Genomic DNA, 20,721 nt, shown 5'->3' on the forward strand with positions numbered 1-20,721 from the left:
GAAATTCCTTCTCAGTTTTTAAATAGAAACATAATATATTGAGTGAAACTTACGTGGCTACACGTAAACACGCAATGTTAAACGAAAAATATGCTTATTAAGCAGGAAATACAGAGTAATGCTATTTCAACTAAATAGTTTTATCAAACTTATTAAACGAATGATGTGGCATCCTTGTCACTAATTACGTGGTGCCCATGTGACAATCGATGTGTCGTCCTTAACCAAAATAAAGCTCTTCTCAGGTGAATAAGATCCCGCCATCAAGTCACCTAGGCCGGAGCCAAACGGACGGGCTCACCCTGCTTCTGATTCTCTTGTGGATGCAAGACTAGCTACAAATCTATCACCAATTTCTAGGGTTTCATGAGATTTGAGAGAAAGAGATATATATATTCTGAGCTTCTTCGACAATTAAGCCGCCATGCCGGCGATCCATCCTCAATTTCTAGAGTTTCATGAGATTTGAGAGAAAGATATATTCTAAGCTTCTCTAATGATAGAGTCGGCGTACTGGTGATCCATCCTCAATTTCTAGGGTTTCATGAGATTTGAAAGAAATATATTTTGAGCTTCTTAGGCACGCCGGCAATCCATTCCTGTTCTAGAGTTTCATGAAATTTGAGAGAAAAAGGTATATTCTGAGTTTCTCCAACGGTCGAGCCGGCACGCCGGTGATCCATCTCCAATTTCTAGGGTTTCATAAGATTTGAGAGAAAGATATATCCTGAGTGTCATGCCCCGAACCCAGCTCTATGGACCTTATTAGCTTTCAAATAACAAATCGAGGCTAACAATCAATAGTATTAAAGAAAAATATTTTTAAAAGGGTACAAATGCAAAAAGTTCAAACTATTATTCTACACTCCTAAATATTGATTATTGCGAGGGTACAATAGCAATTACTCACTCTAAAAGCCATATCAATAATTCCAACATGATCAATGAGTACTAAAACCCTCATAACTTTACATACACTTTTCCAAATCACAATTTCCAAAATTCAAAGAAAAGTAGACACCTAACACTATAACATATCCGAAATTCACACAACTTAGAGTACTACACAATTTATAACATTCAATTGAATCTCCAACTATTTCTGCAGGCTTATAATTCAGATATATCCCTTTCAAATATAAATATCTCTTAATATAAAACTTCAAAAGCAATAATATTTTACGTGCAATCAGATAACTCAGTAATGCATCACTTTCTTATTTTATGCTATACCAGAAACAACATCTAAGACCATGAGAAACACCAAACAAACTTTAGATTCTATACAGTAATATCATTTGGCACAACTACACTAATAATGCTATAACTTTTAAACTACTCATCCAAAGAATCTAAATTTTTATATGTATCTAGAAAACATCAAACTCTATAACTTTTTTATATTACTCTTCTCCAAATTCCATTTACAAGACCATCAAATTGGCTAAGCAAACTTTATGCTTTTTGCAGAAATATTATTGAGCACACCTATAGAAATCTGATCATATCTCACAATTTTCATGACTAAAAATTTTGAAATTTTGCAGAGTCAAATATAAAATTGTCCTCTATAACTTTAGTATATAAATCTAAATCTAAATCAGAACTTACAACCATGAAATTAATCAAAACCTGTTCATGGGCAGCACAAAAAATCCTGTCCGCGTCACCTGCATCTAAAACTTATAATTTATAGGATACTTAAGTAAAAATTCTGAAATTATGCAGGTACTTAGCCAACATCGATCTCTACAAGTTTCTTATTTTACTATCCTCCAAATTTGGCCTCTAAGATCTCTAAAATCGAAAGAGGGGTTTCTGCTATGCTAATATGAATTTCTTAATTTTATCATCAAATAAATCCAATCCTCTCACCAAACCATAACCATAACTAGTAACACGTCACAAACAAGCATAAGAAAGAGCAAAAACAAAATAACTCAGAACCTTACCTCAATAATAACAGTAAAACAAAACCTTGACGATGAGACCCTTCTCCCGTTCTCGCCGCCGACACCAACCGTGAGAGAAAGAGATGAGGTTAGGTCTCTTATATATATATATATATAAATAGTGATCTAAAATCGAGGGAGGTGAAGAGATTATTAGGGTTTCAAAACTAAAAAAAAAATGAACATCTAGGATTAAAATCACATCAACGGCTAGGATTTAATTAAGGGGTGAGGCTCACACTGAGCTTTTCCGATGATCGAGCCAGGTGATCCATGCCTTTTCTAGGGTGTCATGAGATTTGAGAGAAAGAGATACTCTGAGCTTCTTTGATGATCAAGTCAGGAAATCCATCCCAAATTTTTTAGGGTTTCATGAGATTTAGAGAAAGAAAGAAATATTAGGTATGATATATATATATATATATATATATATAGTGTGTATGTGTGTATGTGTGTGTGTGTGTGTGTGTGTGTGTGTGCCCGCATCATCTACAAATGTTCGTAGATATTATATCTACAAAACATTCATCGTCAACAGTTGGATTGAAATCCAATGGTGTTGATAATGGTTTATACAATGGTGAAGAATTTTCATCCAAGTAGTATTGTAGTTGAATGGTGTACAAAACTATATAGATATATATATAGTACAATCCCCCACAAACTCCCAAGGACGTCTCTAGAATTCAATTCTAAAGATGTCCCCACATCAGCCGTTAGATGGCCATCTAAGGGTTGATGTATTATTTAGAAAAAAAAAATGCCTAATTTGATGGTGTAAAAGTTATCTGCAATCTCTCCCTCCTCGCTCACTCCTACCCCTCTACTCCTCCATTCTCTCTCCGACGCCCTTCTCCACGAAAAGAAAGAGAAGAGGAGGAAAAGAGAAAAGATTTGGTAAATATCAACATCCCCACAAATTGTATGTATATATAGTCAAATTCAGTGATGGAACCAAGACTTATTGGTAGGGGGTTGAGGGTAAAATATAATAAAAATTTAGTTAACATAACAATTGTTTCCAATACAAAATAGTGTGACAATTTAACATAACTATTGTTTAAGTTTCTAGTTATTACTTTGAGTTAACGCTTAGTTATTTAAGTTTCTAGTTATTATTTGACATTTTTGCTTATTATTTTGAGTTGATACTTAATCATTTCATCTCTAGGGTATCGCTTTATTGGCTTCGACATGGTTAATTGTTAATCAATTATTTTTTTAATAAAATAACATACAATAATAAGCTAATACCTAATATTATATGTTATGAAATAAATTTGTGCAAATAGATAAAATAAAAAAAACAACCATTTGAATCCAATTTAAAAATAGATAGATGATCTCACGGACACGGTTCTATGGTAGTTAAGATAGAACAAAGATGAGACTAATCCTCACCAGTTGAATTGCTTTAATTTAATAATTTTTAGAACAAAGAGCAACATGCAATCTTTAAAAAAATTCCCAACCTAACCTTATATTATATAATAAATAAACAAAAAAAAATTTATAAACACATAACTAAGAATTGAGTCACTAGATTATCTTTCTTTAAAATATTAAATACAAAAAACTTAAAAAAATGAAAGAGTATGTAAGAAATTTCGCTATTATTCAAGGGTGTCATGTAAAAATCTCTTGAAATTATATATTTAAATTTATTTGCCATCTTTAAATGAGGTGTCTTCATTCATTCACTCACAGGCTTTTGGTGATGAATAGTTCCACCATGCGTCCTCGTTCTCATGGCCTTCACCCTGAGAATCGCCTGAGAGGGTGGGAGATAGGGCGGCGATGATGGTGGATTTCAGTAGATTACCGGAGGAGTGTATCTCGCATGGTCGCATGTGTTATCCCTAACCTCGTGGAAAGATGTTTGTAGAATTGCAGGACAACCATGATTTGATGGTAGGATCCATGGCGTTGCTGGCCGGAAGGATGGTGGCCAGGGGCAAGGGGGCAACCGATTGAGGAGGGGCTGGTTCCGTCATCTCGATGAAGAGATCGCCTGGGCCGGGGAGGGGGGGCTGAAGCCCCCGCTAGCCCCCCTTTGGTTCCGTCCCTAGGTATGACATGGGCATCACGTCATTAGTGACAAGAATGCCACATCATTCTCGTAATGAATTCAGAAAAGATATTCAGATGGAATAGTATTGCTCGGAAATACATGTTATAAAATAGAATAAACTGACGAAATGAGCTAGAGTGACTGACAATAAAGTAATTTGAAAAAAAGAATTGTCTAGAAAATTTAAATATCAGGGAATGTTTGGGAAGTTTTGAAATTTTCAGAGACCTATAATTAATTTTTTTTAAAAAAAACAAAACTCTAAACATTAAATTTTGGTTTAAGTTATTTTATTTCAAAGAAATATGCACTGATATGAATACGATGCTTTCTAAAAATGGCAGACAAATTTGATTCATAATAATTGTAAATTAAAAGAAGGCATCAATTTAAAGTTGAGTCAAAGCACTAAAAATGGTAGATAGTGAGCCTTATTTGTTATTTTTTAATAAAAGAAATCTCTAAATGGAATTCATAATTATCTAAAAAGGAGAAGATGTGAACTCTTTCTCAAATTGCTGTTCAAAATATGAAAATAACATCCACTTTCAATGTCCTTTTCTCTATTAAATTTAAATATTTAATTGAATTGATTTTTGAGGAAAAAACACAAAATCTATAAAAATATATTCAGAATTTTTTATTTTTAAAAATTTTAAACCTATTACTTAAATAATTATTAAATGTACTCTTCGCAAGTGGCTTGCAAAGCAAATGCCTTTTTTGATGTGATATAAATATCTATTCATTTTTATGAATAAAATTCCAAATAAATACTTTTCTTAATTTCTTTATGTATATATTTATTTAATAAAAATAATTCTTTATTTTATTTTATTTTATTTGAAAAAAACATAATTCTTTATATGTGTCACTGGTTTATATATATAAAAAAAATCTTTCCAAAAGCATAGTTCCTTAGATGCTATCATATTACTCAACTATATTAAAAACTCTTCCTTTTTACCATTTTGGTATTATAGACACCCATAGATAATTTATTTATAAACATCTTTTTTCTCAACCGTTGGATTTGAATCAAACAATTAACACATTCATTATATAATCAGTGTTTTTTTAAAGAGTCCTATAAACAGTATTAAGGTAGTGTTTGCATGCTGGATTGATGCCTTGGGAGTAGGAATCACAAGCACCCAGGAATTCCACTCCCACATTTGATAACTAGCTTAGGAGTGAACAACAAAATTTTATGGGATTGGGATTACTAACTTGGGTGTTTGTCACTCTTGAGAATTTTGAGAGGCTTGGGTTTTCTTAGTCGTAAAAATACCATTATACCCTCCATCCTCCATGACATAAAACTTTCTCATGTTCTAGATCTGGAAAATTAAAGCTTCACACCAACCGCGACACCTCACTGGCGAATAGTACTCACAGTAGCTCAGTAAAAAATAGAATAAATAATATTTTTATCGTAACTATCCAATCTTCATCACAACAATAATAAAATAAATTTTACCCATCCACTTTTATTTACATCATTTTTTATTCATATTAGTCATATGTCTGCAAATGACAAATGGTTTATATATAAAGCTGGAGACACTAATAAAAAATAATATTTTAAGATAAAAATTATTTTTTAACAAGTGATGAAATATTTATTATTACTAATTATTCTTAAAAATTAAGCATTAAATACAAAAGAAAAAGTTGGGTACTTGATAATATTGGGAACTTAAAAGTAAAATTGAAAATTTGAGGGGGGTAAAACAAATAAATGTTTTCAATATTTTCAGAGTATTGAAATGGAAAATGTTATCTAAACACGAAAGCGCGAAACAGAGCTCAAAGCAGGGCATTCATGGCGGCGAAGTCATGGTGGAAGCCTTGGCGATGGCGTAGCGAACCCCTTCTGTTCCTCTCTCACGATCCCTAACCCTAGTTCCAGAGCTTCCCCTTCCTGCATTGCCTCTTGAACTCTGGATTTTGATCTCTTCTATGGATTTAGGTGAGAAATCGTAGTCTTTGGTGAGATCTGGTTGGTTTTAGGGATGGAGAGTGGAGTGAAGCTTTTGTATATAGTGGTGGTGGATGAAAGGGAGAGGAACAAGGGTCTGAAGCCGTTGTCGTTTAGGTACACCCGGCCTGTGATTCAGAGCACTCTGCAGCTCATGGGTTGCAAGCCTCGCCACGCATTCAAGGTTTCTGTTCGTCTTGTGATTTTATGCTTTGTTTTTTTGGACTTTTTGAGATTGATGATTCAGTGCTGCTCTTTTGTTTGTTTTCATTTCTAATTGGGTCTTCATTAATGATGGATTTAGTTATTAGTAGCTCAAAAATCTCTTTTTGTTCATATTAGTGAAAGTATGCTACGTTGGTGATGTTGAAATTGGAGTCATGAAAGAGATTAACTTTGGTTTTCTTTCATAGTTCTCTGTTGATTCTTCTTCCTGTTTTTTCAAGTGGTTGGGTCTTTGAGTATAGTACCACAATGATTTTGAAGAATTGTGATTCTTCTCTCTTTGAATTAATTTAGATATATTCTAGATTTTCTCTTGAGCAATTTATGGCATATTTATGTTAGATTTGAACACAATGAATTTAGTACATTTTCTACTCTTGAGCTTGTTTGTTTTGTGAGTTTCTCCTACAATTGTTGTATGTTCCAATTGCGTGCTGTGCATGGGTGTATACAACTTGGTTTGAATTTGGAATTGCTTAGAAGTCTCCTTATTTGACATATGTATAAGATGAGAAATCATGCTTCTTTGCACAGATTAGCAGAAGAGTATATGAGGTTATGGGAAGTGAGTGCTCTGCTATGAAAGGTCCTTTTAGTGATGGAAGCTACTGGGGCCAATCTCTTTGTATTGATCAGGAAGAGGTTATGAATCCTTCACAAAGGAATACGGAGACAGCTTCAAAGATACCCTTTGAGCTGTACAAAAGGCTTACAACAGTAGTTGTTATGAGAGACACCTTCTTGAAGGTTATTTGTGATGCTCTCGCAGAATACAAATATGTAGGCCCGAATCAGAGGGCTGACTTGATGCTGGCATGCAGGTAGAGCATTTTATTCATTGTCAAGATAATGCGGGTCCGTCTTCTGATAAATTTTGACAAAGAAAATCTATAAAGTTAATTTTCTTCTGTGAGGTGGATTAGTACACCTAAAGTAAAAGTATCTCTTCTTATAGTAAATTAGTGAATTACTTGCTATAATCAAAAGGGAACTAGATCCCTTTTTTGTGTATCATAGGTCTTCTAATTCATTTCTTTGCCCATCTTTTTTGCACCATATTTAGGATTTTGTTATTGACAATAAATGTTTTCCAAATCTTTGCACTTGAATGTAAGGCAACTATATAAGATAAATAACATGTGTTATTGTTCCGGGGTAATGGATTTAAGAAGACTTTGATTTGGATTCCATTTTTGTATTTTTTGATTTGTCTCTGGCCCATTCGTTAGATATTTTGAATTTTGTGCACAGCTGGTTTTAGATTGAATGCTTTCATCTTATGGCTTGTGGTTATTTATTTGCTCAAGGTGATCAATTTGCAGTGTTGCCATGCTTGTTATTGCATTAGATATCTCTGTTGTTTTTTAATCCTAAGTCTCTCTTTCCTTTTTATTTTAGAATCTGAGAAAGAATTTAATTTATGAACTTCTTCTATTGTGCAGCTGTTCTTCTCTAATCACATATACCTCCTTTTTATAGAATTAGGGAAAGGAAGGAGTCTGTAACGATACTTTTGTGTGGCACGAGTGGGTGTGGCAAATCTACTCTATCCGCTCTTCTGGTACTTCTTGGCATGAACAAATATATCTGCTTCCCACCTAACTTTTGTGGTTGTTGGACCAAATGATGATATATCATTTTTTCTTTTATTAAGGAACTTTTTTAGTACTGTATCCTAATTTTATTTATTATTCATCCACTGGTATCCATCTAGTATGTACATTATTATTTATCTTCAATGATAGTATGTGATTATACAAATGATCTGATATAGCCTTTTACTTCTGGTTAGCTTCAAAATAGACTTAGAATTGATTTTTTCAAGCAGGGAAGTAGATTGGACATCACTACTGTAATTTCGACTGATTCAATTCGCCACATGATGAGGAGCTTTGTTGATGAAAAACATAATCCATTGTTGTGGGCTTCAACGTATCATGCTGGTGAATGCTTAGATCCAATGGCAGTAGCAGAAGCAAAGGCTAAAAGAAAAGCCAAAAAGACCAAAGCTACTTTCCAAGAAGAGTCGCTTGATGATGCTTTAAATGGAAAGCATGATAACAAATTGTTTAATACAGGCTTAGGGACTGAGTTGATTGGCAGAAAACAAATGGCTATTGAGGGGTTCAAAGCACAAAGTGAAATGGTTATTGACAGCCTTGATCGGCTAATTACTGCATGGGAAGAGCGTAAAGAGTCTGCTGTTGTTGAAGGTGTGCACTTGAGCCTAAATTTTGTGGTGAGTGCCTGCTGACCTATTCTATTATAGCTAAATTATGGAAATAATGTACCATAGCAGCACAAACCCACATTCCTCTTAACTTTGCATTGCTTAATGGATTGTTATTTTGTTAATGTACCATGCTTTTTTCTGTTGGAGTATTGTCTTTCAAATGATAAGTTTCATTTAATCTGGCAGATGGGGCTCATGAAGAAGCATCCTTCAATAATACCATTTATGGTTCATATCACAAATGAAGGCAAACATATGGAGAGGTTTGCAGTACGTGCCAAATACATGACACTGGATCCTGCAAAAAACAAATATGTTAAGTACATCCGGAACATCAGAGCAATTCAAGAATATCTCTGCAATCGAGCTGATAAACATTTGGTGCCAAAAATAAATAACACTAATGTTGACCGGAGTGTGGCTGCAATTCATGCCACAGTCTTCAGCTGCTTACGAAGACGAGAGGCTGGAGAAGCGTTTTATGACTCAATTACAAACACAGTATCTGTAATAGAAGAAGAGTATAGAAATCAGTGTGCAGCAAACTCGCTGAATTCTAAAGGGATGTTTCAGTTGATACAGAGGATGGGATCCTCTAGGCATCTGATGGCTCTTGTTAATACAGATGGTTCTGTTGCAAAAACTTGGGCAGTTGGTGAAACATTTCTTGGAGGTCCTATGTGTGATTCTTTACAGATTGGGAAGGCAGAGCCAGTTAATCTCCAGTTTGGTAATTTTGGGATCAGTGCTTGGCCAAGTGAGTCTGGTGGAACCAGTCACTCTGGCACTGTCGATGACCTGAGCTTTGAAGCCACTGACAATGGCAGCAGATACTTTTCTTCCTGTTGCAGCTCTCCTAGAATATCAACTGGATCAGCTAAAAAGGTACAGTTAGGTCCATTCAGATAGTTTTTGTTATAGAAATGATTCAGATAATGTCGGGAATAATGCTAATCTTAAAATTACAATAAAAACTCTGGCCCTTTCCATTCTGTACTTGGTTGTTGAAAATCTATAGTATTTACATTTTTGTTTCTTCCTAATTCTTTGAATGTGTATGAATTATTCTGATTTGTTAATTGTTTCAGCTAAAGGAGGAATCATCTGTGTCTGGCAGTGAAGAAGAAGCTGATGATCCACCTGACGTAGACAGTGATGGGTATTCGAGTGAGGAAAGCCAGAATGAAATCCATGATGAGGTAATGACTTGAAACTATTTATTCTCCATGAAATGAATCCTACCAACAAGAATACATATCAAGATAGATTGCTGAATGGGAAGTATATTCAGAAATTCTTTGTACAGATAGCATTAATCTTTTGTTAATACAAACTGACGTGTGAGATCACCGACTCATAAACAGTAGTAACTTTCATGATGTTCTAGCGATACATATGCAAATCTTCAAAGTCAAGCTTTTCTTCATTCAACCTGTTTTTAAATTCAAGATAGATTCATTACTAAGCAATTGCTGTTTCACATTGTCATCGACAATAGAATTAACTTTTTGCATTTCAGATCGAAGGTTCTGTTGATGAGGAATCAACCAAATCTGATGAGGAGTACGAGGACCTAGCTAGGCAAGACTGCTGGTGTGACAATGACAAGGAACCAAATAACAAAAAGAAGCTGAAAGATGATAACAAACCGGCAGAGAATCATTTACCACTGAATTTGGGAAATAATCTAACCGGGAAATATTTGTCTTTGATTTCTGATAGAAGGAAACCACCTCAGCTGCAAAGTCTCGGTCAGCTCTTTTTCGGGTCAATTCTTTCAAACACACAAGAATAGTTACCCAAAACAAAAACCTCACTGACAAGATCTTCAAGTTGAGCATTGCATTGGAGGTTAAAATTTGCATTCTTGGTGTACAATTTGTAAGACAACAGGAAAGATTCCAAGAATGCTCTTCCTATTTGGAGAATGCTGATACTTTTAGATTTTTGCTGAAACTTTAGGATAAGCTCTTTGGAATGCTCAGTGTTGGGCTAATTCATCATTGATGCTTATTTTAGGGAGTCTTTATATATATATATATATATTGATAGATCTATACCTTTGGTTTGGAACTATGAAATGTGTGTTTATTTAGTTGGATGTATGAAAGTGTGGAAGTAGTTTTAAAGCTATATTTATGAATTATCAAAAGTGCACCTTAATGATGTATTCATTTAGGAGCCAAAAAAAGGGCAAAATAAACATGTTTCTATGGTCATGACCAAAGTGAATATATTTGCAATGTTTATATTTTTATAGGATAAAAAATGAATCATTTTTGTGTAATTCATGGATGAAAGTTATCAAAATATATATATGGATTTAAGTCATCTGCATATGCACATGATATTTGTTTACAGTTGTTAGATAATGATTCAACAGTTTTTTTTTTAATAGAAATACTATGTAAATTTACAGGTTATAATTACTGTATAATACTATATGAAACTATTCCAAATTCTTCATGAATGGATCTATTAGATTTCAAATTTAGGAACATTCTTAGATGATGGGTCCTCTTTATATGTATATATATATATATATATATGATTTTTATTATTATTTATACAAAATTTTAATAATAATGTATTATTAAATATGAAATATATAATTAAATTTAATAAATATTTTATTAAAAATATTTTTTAATAAAAAATTATAGTGTTGGACTAAGGGCATTTTGGTAAAATCACTCAAAGGAGATTCTTCATTTGATAGCTTCACCTGTGTGTCTCCTTCTCAAGCTCCAGATAAGAAAGAGGAAGTCTAGATAGGGCGCTCTAGTGAGAGAGAGTGAGAGCTCCAGAGCTCCAATGGAAGCCGCCCGTGGCCTCATCTCTTCCCCTCCAGCTCTCAATCCCCCCAGGAATCACTCCAGAAGTCCCTTCTCAACTTCTGGTATGATCTTCTCAGTTAATTTTCCAATTTGTTGCCAATTTATTGATTGGAATGCGCTTCATTGTATTTTTGTCTCCCAATTGGATTTTTATGTTTATTTTGATTGTTTGGATGCTGATAAACTTTGAAAGTTTCTGCCTTGTTTCTTTTGGTATTATATTTTCGGTTATTGTTCCAATTTGTTGATATGAATGTGCTTCATTGGCTTATTTGTTTACTTAGTTATGTTTGGATTTAAAGGTTTATTTTGATGTTTTTTGACGTTTGGATGCTGATAATCTCAGAAAGTCTCTGCCTTGTTTATTTTGGTATAATATTTTCCAGTATTGTTCTAACTTGTGGATTGGAATGCGCTACAGTGTTCCCTTTTCTTTTTCATGTTTGTATTTTAAGGTTTATTTTGATGTTTTTGGTTTCACTTATGCTGATGATATCTGGAAGAATTTGTTTATGGTTGAATGAATGCGAGTTTTTACCCAATTTATGCCTGAATATTGGAAGCAACTTATAACCTTCCCTGCTTTTCCACTTCTAGTACAATATTTACAGTTCTTGTTCCGATTTGTTGTGAATTTGTTGATTGGAATATCATTCCTTGTCTTTCTTTTCCCATGTTTGGATTTTAATGTTTGTTTTGATGTTTTGGTTGTTAGGATGCTTATAATATCCTTAAGTTTATACCTTCTTTTTCAAAATTTATGCTTAAGTTTTTCGAATCACCCTTGAATCCCCTCCACCTCCACTTATGGTTCAACCTTTCCTGTCATCATTGCAATTTCTCATGAATTTGGTGATTAAAATGCACTTAATTGTACTTCTTTTCCTGTGTTTAGGTTTAAAGGTTTATTGCAATTTGTTCTTCTAATGTTCAGATATTTCTGCGTTGTTGTTGAAGAGTAGGATTGATGTCAATTTATGCTTGAATTTTACTGCATTTATGTGTTTTAGTATCGGCTTATTTTAGTTTTGTGGAAGAAACTGTGAAGTTGCAATATGGACTTGTTTTGGTGCATTGATTGTTCAAGTTTTGCAGTTCCAGTGCTTCATGACCAAACTAGCCGAGCAGTTTCCTCTATGCCAACGATGTCAGTAGTGCGGCATTTTCCTGCATCTGTTCTTTCTCATGAGCAACGAGATGACTATAAGACTTCTTATTCTGTTCGGGAGGAGAAACCCTCGCAGGTTAAGTTCCATGGCCTGCCATCTTTTTCCCTATTCTGAATGTTGAAAGATATTTCTTGCAATCTTAATTAGTTAATCAAATGGTGCATTTACTTGTGCAAACATATTCAAGTGCCTAAATACAAGTCATCTCAATTGCATTTAAAATTACACACCTGTTCTCTTACTTCCTTTCTGGGTTTACCATGGATGAAATTTTCTATCATAGATATTGTAGTGGCGCTTAGTTTAAAGTTTAAACTCTTCGAAAATTGAGCAGATGTATGAAAGCAGGTAGGTGCACTAGAACTTTCCTGGTGGTGGCAATTCACGATCCAACTAAACTTAACACAGTAGTATTATTGTTGGCTTCCATTTGCTATTTATGATTTTACCATGAAAACTATTTCTTTCGATTAGCTTGTCTTCATGAAAGAGAAATATTGAGACTAGTAATTTTTAAGATACCGTTGTCTGTTGATGTCTCGGCGTTTTGGATATCATAATAAAGCCTAAAGGCTTTCATCCTACATCTTGTTATTAGTTAATCACTCCTGATGGATTCCTCATGGTTGAAGTTATTTAAAAATGAAATGCTCGCAAGTTGTTCTATAATGTTATTGACCTTTCCTAACAAAGAAGACCTTACTCTAATGGCAGCATGAGGAGAGTGGCTTGCCATTTTCTGAAGAGAAGGAGAAGTATAATTTCGAGCAATATTTGAAACATTTTGAACGCCGGTTGCTCCACCAACCGGGTTTCTGGTACCTGTAAGATCACTTTTGGCTCATCCCTCTCGTCTTTTCTGTTAGTTTGTCTTGTTCCTAGCTATTATCATCTATTTCACTCTATTGACAAGCTTGATATTTAACAATTTTTTAGATGTCATCTTCCACATCACTCGGAAAAGCCTGTAACACCCACTTCTGTTGGTTCAGTAACAAGTGGGACGAATGGAATTTCCTCCGTTGTAGTGTCACCAGAAGAGCAGAATAATGTGGATTCTGTGAGACTAGAGGATGTTCTAGCCCTTGCTAACAGAGCGATGATTGCTTCGAGAAGAGCAGCTTCCTTAGCAGAAGAGTCTGTTGTCCTAGAATCTGAATTTAATGAATCGGACTTTATAGGGTAGGTTGCACGTCATGTTTGCATGATCTTGTCAATTTATGTGAATGGCATCAGAACTTTGGTTTGTTTTTTCTTTTTGCCAGTCTGGATGTTGAAGACTCCATCATTGGCAAGGAGATTCTTATTGATGAACCAACGATAAGATCAAAGAGACGTTTGGAGAGGCGGCTTAAGAAACGAAAGGCCTCAAAGAAGCCAAGCGATGATGTCTACAAGGTTGCTAGTTCGATGGCCATGAACATAAGCAAGAAACTTCATAAAAACCATAATCAGAATGACCCACTCGGATTGTTCTTAGGTCTTCCTGAGACCAAACAATTGCTAACAGTTAAAGAAGAAAAGGTTTTGTTTGCTCAGATACAGGCATGTATCTCACCCATACTTTCAAGTCTCCTTTGCTAAGTTTTAAGCAATTGATGATTTATTTATTTATTTCTCATTATCTGTATTTACAGGATCTCATGAGATTGAATGAAGCAAAGGAGAGGCTTTGTGCTGATTTCAACCGTGAACCAACAGTAGCTGAATGGGCACAAGCTGTTGGAATGAGTTGTCATGATTTGCAATCATCCCTTCTCACCGGGATTCAGAGCCGTGACAGATTAGTATACGCCAATTTCCTTCTTGTTGTGCATATTGCTAGACAATATGAAGGGAAGGGTCTTAGTATTCAGGATCTACTGCAGGTGCACTACTCCCCTGTCAATATTTTACTAAAAACTCGCTGAAGTATTTTTGCACATTGCATGACGACTAATACCGATTTGATTATAGTGCTTTTTTCTTCATTGCATTTTCCTGACTTTTATTATTGACACAATTGGAAATACTCATGCTTGGTATGTGCTTGACTTTCTTAATTTGACACGGTTAATTATTTGATTCGCTTTCTACATAGGAATCTCTGTCTATAACTAGTTATAACATGCTTAATTCAATTGGATCACCCACCTTCGCATGTGTTCTTGGTCAAGTTTCTCATTTTGACAAGGTTAATCACTTGACATGACTTGCTTAGTGCTTGTGGCATTTTATATATGTATGTGTGTATGTGTATATATATGTGCATTTTTTTTCAAAGTAACAATTCAATTTCTATTGTTGTAGGAGGGAAGCATGGGTCTTATGAAGAGCTTAGAAAAGTTTAAGCCCAAAGCTGGTAGCCGGTTCCCATCCTATGCATATTGGTGGATTCGACAGTCTATTCGGAAGGCCATATTTCTGAAGTCCCGAATAATTCGCTTGCCGGTATGACTTAATACTATCCTCCATCTCTGCTTGTCATAGTACTCAGAACCGACTTTACTCGCATACAAGCATAGAAACCATAAATCATTTTCATGTCATGGTTTTGTTTCAGGAGAATATATATGCACTTTTGAAAACAATAAGGGCCGCACGAAGGTCATGCATTCAAGAAGGTCGTGTCCCGACAAAAGAAGAGCTGGCGAGACGTGTTGGAATCACCGTCGAGAAGTTGCAAAACACGTTAGCACTCTCCAGAAACCCGATATCAATTCAAGAACGGCCATGGGCCGATCAGGATGTCACATTGCAGGTACCTTCAGAGTAATACTCCCCCTTTCGATGATCTCTGATGTAATCGTATTCTTCTTTTTCGGTTCCAGGAAATCACCGCAGACCCCGTAATTGAGACGCCCGAGCTCAGCGTCTCAAAACACATGATGAGGCAGCACATTCGCAACCTCCTCAGTCATCTGTCGCCAAGAGAACGAGAGATCATCCAGTGGCGCTTCGGAATCAACAACAGCAAACCAATGACTCTCTCGGAGATTGGCAACATCTACGGCTTGTCAAAAGAACGGGTCAGGCAAGTTGAAACACATGCGATGAATAAGCTAAAGTCTTATCTTCCAACCCAAGGTCTCCAAGCATACGCCGAACTTCTAACTTGAGAAAATTCTTCGATCAATGTATATATAAATGTAAAAAACTATTTTATCAGAGTGATTAATGCAGAAATCAAATTCTGAGTAAAACAAATTTCTGCAGATTGGTTCAGAGTTCTGTGTTTCTCAGTCTGTATTCTCATGCATCCATGCACAAATCACTTCAATTAAATTGAATACAGTTTTACACTTTCAGATGTAAATTGAGTACATATTCAATGAAAAAAGAAGTGGAAATGAATGAGTCTAGTACACTCATCACCGGTTTTATTTTACAGACAGTCTTCAGAAGCTGGTCCAGTCTCAAAAACATTAAATTGCATGGTGTACCACAAAATGCAGGTCCACAACTTTCCAGGAGTGATGATGTTCAATCCATTGGACAAAGAATTTGCCGATGATTTTGATCGATAAGAAGCGGAAAAAAAAACACGAGAATTCCGGTTTCTAATCGAATTCTGCAAAGAAAGTTTTAAAAATGTTACTGCAAACTACAAAGCCATGTGATAAAAATGGAAGACAAAGCTCACCTCATTGGAACAAGTAAAGAATCACAGCAGTGTTGTCTTTATTTTCTTCGAACCCTCTCGATACTTTCTCAAGTGAATCGATCGATGAAATATATATATATATAGAAAGAGTTGATAGTTGCCAGTGCAGCATCATCAAGATTCTCAAAGAAAAGATCCTTGATCCATTTGTGAATCTTGATGATGCTCCACAAGCAAAAATCAACTGAATGAATAATGAAAGAAGAAGAAGAAGAAGTTGGTGGAAATTTTCAGCATTTGAATTCGGAGAATCTGAAAACTATAATAATATTTGTAGTCAAATTATTGCTGATGCAGCATCATCAGGATTCTCAGTTTTGTGTTTTCATGAATTGAATTGAATTGAATTGCACTTTGCATTGCTCTCAAAGACAAACAAATGCAACTGTGAATCTTGAAGATGCTGCATCTGCAAACTTCAACTGTTTTTCTTGTGTACTCATTGATTCTCAAATGCATCATCAAAACAAAGATAAAGATCTCAAATGAATGATAAACTAAAGAACAGATAAAAGAAACAAAGACATTGAGATATATGGTTTTAGTAGTGATCCCAAATGAATAATCAAATGAAGAGTTGCTAAACAAACACATAAATGAAGAAAAAGAGAGGCAAAAAAAGAAAGGCAAAAACCAAAGAACATAGAACAAGAAGATCAACATCTCTCTCTCTCTCTCTCTCTCTCTCACTCTCTCTTCCCCTTTCTTTGCATTCTTTGTATTAATATATATATATATATATATATATATATATATATATCCTCAATTAATGAAAGAGAAGCTAAGAATCAATAACCATGAGAAGAGAAATATTGAAAACTTAGTAATCTCTTACTCTCTATATACCTTGAGATTCATGCTCTAATGAAACAGAAACTAAGAACCAGTGTGGAGAAAAAGAAGAGAAATAATGAACAAAAAAACTAACAAGAACATCAAAATGTATAGATTTATGCTCTAATGTGCATCCATACTAAATGAAAGGAAGAAGCAAAGAACCAATCAATGAATAAAAGAAGATAAAACAAACTAAGAAGAAGAACAACCTTGAGATTCTTGCTCTAATTTGCATCATCAAGGTAAGAAGATAAAGAATCAAAAACCAAAAGAATAAACTAAGAAAAAGAACAAACTTGAGTTTCATGTTCTAATAAGCACCCTCAATCTAAGAAGATAAAGAATGAAAAACCAAAAGAAAAAAACTAAGAAGATAAAGAATGACAAACCAAAAGAACAAACTTAAAAGAAAAAAAGGAAGAAGAAGAAGAAGAAGAAGAAGAAGAACCTTGAGAATCATGCTCTAATATGCATCCTCAATCTAAGAAAATAAAGAATGAAAAACTAAAAGAACAAACTTAGAAGAAGAACCTTGAGATTCATGCTCTAATATAATATGTGCATCCTCAAGATATAAAGATAAAGAATGAAAAATTAACCAAAAGCCTTGAGAATCATGCTCTAATTAATATGCATCATCGAGGGAAGAAGATAAAGAATCAAAATCTAAAGAACAAACAAAGAAGAACAACCTTAAGATTCATGCTCTAATATGCATACTCAAGCCAGGAAGATAAAGAATTAATGAAAACCAAAAGAACAAAGCAAGAATAACACCACACCACATCACCTCATTCAATGTTCTTCTCTAACAATAAATGAAAACAAACATCTTGAGTTAGTGCATATAAAAGAGAGAGATAGAGAGAGTGCCAATTAAGTATATAGATGACAAGAGGAAAGAGAAGAAGAGACTGTGAAAGGGTGCATACTGTATACTGCATACTTGACTTAAAACCAATCAATGGAGACAAGAAAAGAAAGAATGAAAAGGCAAAAGAACAAGTAACAAGAAATGCAACCTACATATGTGTGTGTGTATATATATATATAGATATCAAGCTCTATATACATGAAGGATGATGGATGGAACACCAAAAACCTTGAGATTCATGCAGGGCTCTCAACCCGACCACCCTATGAACACGAGGGAACTGCTGACGTGGAGTCACCTTACTGGCTTTTGCAGTAAAAAGACGGTGAACAAGGGGCCCACTTTGAGGGAATCCAACAGTGCCTCTTCACAGACTTCTCTAAACACAACTGGAACATCAACCAACATAACACAACACAACACAACACAACACAACACAACCAAAGGGAAAACACACAGCATAAAAATTATCAAAAAAGAAACAGCAAAATAAAAAAAAAGTATATAGATATATATTCCCACCTTTTTCTTCACTGTTTATCAATCAATCTAAGAAAAAGGCTTCTTCTTCTTCCTCAAAGATCCAAACAAAACAAAGAAAGAAAGAAAGATTAAAATACAAAAACATCACACAACAAACCTCTATGAGAGTTATCTATCTCAACTTCTCAAAGTTAGCAAAAAAGACAGACAGACAGACAAACAAAGAGAGAGAGAGAGATAGATGAAAGATGGAGGAGGAGGAGGAGGAGAAGAAAGAAAGTTCAAGGGGAGATATAAGTGGTCTATGAGGGGAGTGCTTTATTTTAAAGGGTGATAGAGAGAGAGAGAGAGAGAGAGAGAGAGAGGGAAAATGGTGATTGGTGGGTGCTTAGCTGTAGAGATGGATTTTTCCTCCTTTTTCACAGTTAAACATGTAAGACACTGTCCTAAAAGAACCAACCCATTCTTGTAAATTAAGGATAGCCACCCAAACTTTGGTTCACACTTTCAACCCATTTTAGCAATACTTAGGCACATGCTCTTCCTTGTGTCATGTTTGTGTATACACATAAGTATATTTATATAATTATATTTAAAGAGAAAGAAATTTGTTGATTGAGGAAATTTATGGAAATATATATATATATATATATAGAAATATAAGTTTATATTATTGATGAATGATGAGACTATTTATTTGTTCACCTATATAGGACTTCGTACAATAAGACACATTAAAAAGTATGGTCGATATTTTTTATTGCGTACTATCTATTTTATTAAATTTATGTTTTTTCATCCTAAAAAGTTTAGATTTTTATTTGAATTTACTTTTAGCGATTTTTCATGTTATTGTTCAAGTTACTGATGATGTTGTTGGAATTATGTTCTTTTGTCTTTTATTAATAGTTTGTCTATGTACGGAAAAATTGATTGCCATATAACAGATATTTATATTATTGATTAAATTATGCTATTTTTCCGATTATATCGTTATACTAGGAATCAATTGTTTTTTTCACAACTAAACTTAATTTATTTTTTATATTTACTTAAAATATGTCATTTTTAGTGTAAGATTAAATTATTAATTAATTACGGTGAAAATTACTTATCATATTTTTTGTTATTATATAATTATATGTACTTTTTTGTTTAGTAATTTGTTTTTTTTAATTTGTAGCCAATATATTATTTTTAATTTTTTTTATTGTATGTAACTTGTTTGTTGAACTGTTTATTTTGAATTGAGTCTCCATGGGTGAGAATCATGTGTGTATAGAAGCGTTACAGTTTTATATTTTGTTGGTATATGCTTGAATGGTGGTCATTTATTATCATGAATTATTATCATGAATTCTAATCATGTGGTTATTTATTATCATTAATTAATTTACCTTTCTTGTTATTTATGGTATTTACTCCCTCTGTTTATTTTTTTTTATTAACCGAATTTCACATATTACAAACTTTTATAAAAAAAAATTGTTATCTTTCCAAAAATTACCCTTAACTTATATCTACACATTTCTCTCTCATATTTAATTCCAAAAAGAGAATTTAATCGAGTGTTAAGGTAATTTTAGAAAAATAATAATAAATGTTTCTTGATGTTAGAAAATGACGGATAAAAAAAAACATGGGTTTATGACAGATTAAAAAAAGAATATTAATTTTATACAATTTTGTGCCCATGCCACAAAATATATGTAATTATGTAACATGTGTTGCCACTTGGCAAAACATGGTTAAATGATAAGCAAATAAATAAGTAATTTATGGATTAAATTGTAATATTGGAAAATATTTTACCATAATAATATGGTAAATTAAAAAATAATAATTATTCTCCTAATAATCTCTTGGTCTATTGGCATCTGTGCATATTTTTAACTTAGTTTATACCCTTTATAAAAAAATCACTAAAATATAATTTAAAGTATTAAAATGCGGACTATTAACTGATTAGTTCATGAATAGAATCAGTACAATGATGAATTAAAAAGGCGTAAACCAAATAAATTAAACATCCACCAAGTTAAAGGTTCAGAGGTCCCCATCCAGTGTAATCATCCACCCCAAAAAAAAAATCTTTATGTACTTTGAGCTTTTGATGGCCATAAAATGCTACATCACATAACTTTCATAATAAAGATCAAGATATTTTTTTTTCTTATATATACTCTAATCAAGAAAAGTAATACATATCATTTTAAAACAAAAGGAAACAGAGTAGATAACTTGAGCTATCATCCAATTTACTCAACTAATTTTTTGCTTTCTTACATCATCAACTATGAAGAATTATATTAAATATGATCTAATAATTAAATATATATTTAATAATTTTTTTGTTAAATATAAATAATAACTACAAACACATTCACTTTTTTTCGTTGACTACAAACACACGGAC

The 20,721-nt window shown here is 33.6% G+C and overlaps 2 protein-coding genes across 4 annotated transcripts; both read left to right on the plus strand.

The window, feature by feature from the left end:
* The first annotated feature begins 5,825 nt into the window (after positions 1-5,825).
* Positions 5,826-10,653, plus strand: LOC120275248 (P-loop NTPase domain-containing protein LPA1-like). 3 transcript variants are annotated; one of them, XM_039281770.1, is made up of 7 exons: positions 5,826-6,188; positions 6,764-7,050; positions 7,709-7,790; positions 8,055-8,468; positions 8,649-9,347; positions 9,551-9,661; positions 9,982-10,653. In XM_039281770.1, the coding sequence occupies exons 1-7, from the start codon at positions 6,039-6,041 to the stop codon at positions 10,255-10,257; spliced, it is 2,019 nt and encodes a 672-aa protein (XP_039137704.1). In that variant the 5' UTR covers positions 5,826-6,038; the 3' UTR covers positions 10,258-10,653. The 3 variants fall into 3 exon arrangements, with proteins under 3 accessions (XP_039137704.1, XP_039137705.1, XP_039137706.1); XM_039281771.1 differs by having other exon boundaries at positions 8,058-8,468; XM_039281772.1 differs by lacking the exon at positions 9,982-10,653 and having other exon boundaries at positions 9,580-9,649.
* A 567-nt stretch (positions 10,654-11,220) lies between these two features.
* LOC120275801 (RNA polymerase sigma factor sigF, chloroplastic) lies at positions 11,221-15,749 on the plus strand. The gene is made up of 9 exons (XM_039282508.1): positions 11,221-11,361; positions 12,395-12,543; positions 13,183-13,292; positions 13,405-13,650; positions 13,734-14,013; positions 14,106-14,336; positions 14,758-14,898; positions 15,011-15,208; positions 15,279-15,749. The coding sequence occupies exons 1-9, from the start codon at positions 11,277-11,279 to the stop codon at positions 15,564-15,566; spliced, it is 1,728 nt and encodes a 575-aa protein (XP_039138442.1). The 5' UTR covers positions 11,221-11,276; the 3' UTR covers positions 15,567-15,749.
* Positions 15,750-20,721: the final 4,972 nt, after the last annotated feature.

The sequence above is a fragment of the Dioscorea cayenensis genome, chromosome 14 (assembly GCF_009730915.1).
Source record: "Dioscorea cayenensis subsp. rotundata cultivar TDr96_F1 chromosome 14, TDr96_F1_v2_PseudoChromosome.rev07_lg8_w22 25.fasta, whole genome shotgun sequence".
Lineage (NCBI taxonomy): Eukaryota > Viridiplantae > Streptophyta > Magnoliopsida > Dioscoreales > Dioscoreaceae > Dioscorea > Dioscorea cayenensis.

Bases quoted from the DNA above. Each gene is read 5' to 3' on its own strand.
- LOC120275801 (XM_039282508.1), top strand. From the start codon at position 11,277: ATGGAAGCCGCCCGTGGCCTCATCTCTTCCCCTCCAGCTCTCAATCCC. The intron at 13,651-13,733 runs GTAGGTTGCACG...TCTTTTTGCCAG, and splicing joins AATGAATCGGACTTTATAGG to TCTGGATGTTGAAGACTCCA. The intron at 15,209-15,278 runs GTACCTTCAGAG...TTTCGGTTCCAG, and splicing joins ATCAGGATGTCACATTGCAG to GAAATCACCGCAGACCCCGT.
- LOC120275248 (XM_039281770.1), top strand. From the start codon at position 6,039: ATGGAGAGTGGAGTGAAGCTTTTGTATATAGTGGTGGTGGATGAAAGG. The intron at 8,469-8,648 runs GTGAGTGCCTGC...TTAATCTGGCAG, and splicing joins ACTTGAGCCTAAATTTTGTG to ATGGGGCTCATGAAGAAGCA. The intron at 9,348-9,550 runs GTACAGTTAGGT...TAATTGTTTCAG, and splicing joins CAACTGGATCAGCTAAAAAG to CTAAAGGAGGAATCATCTGT.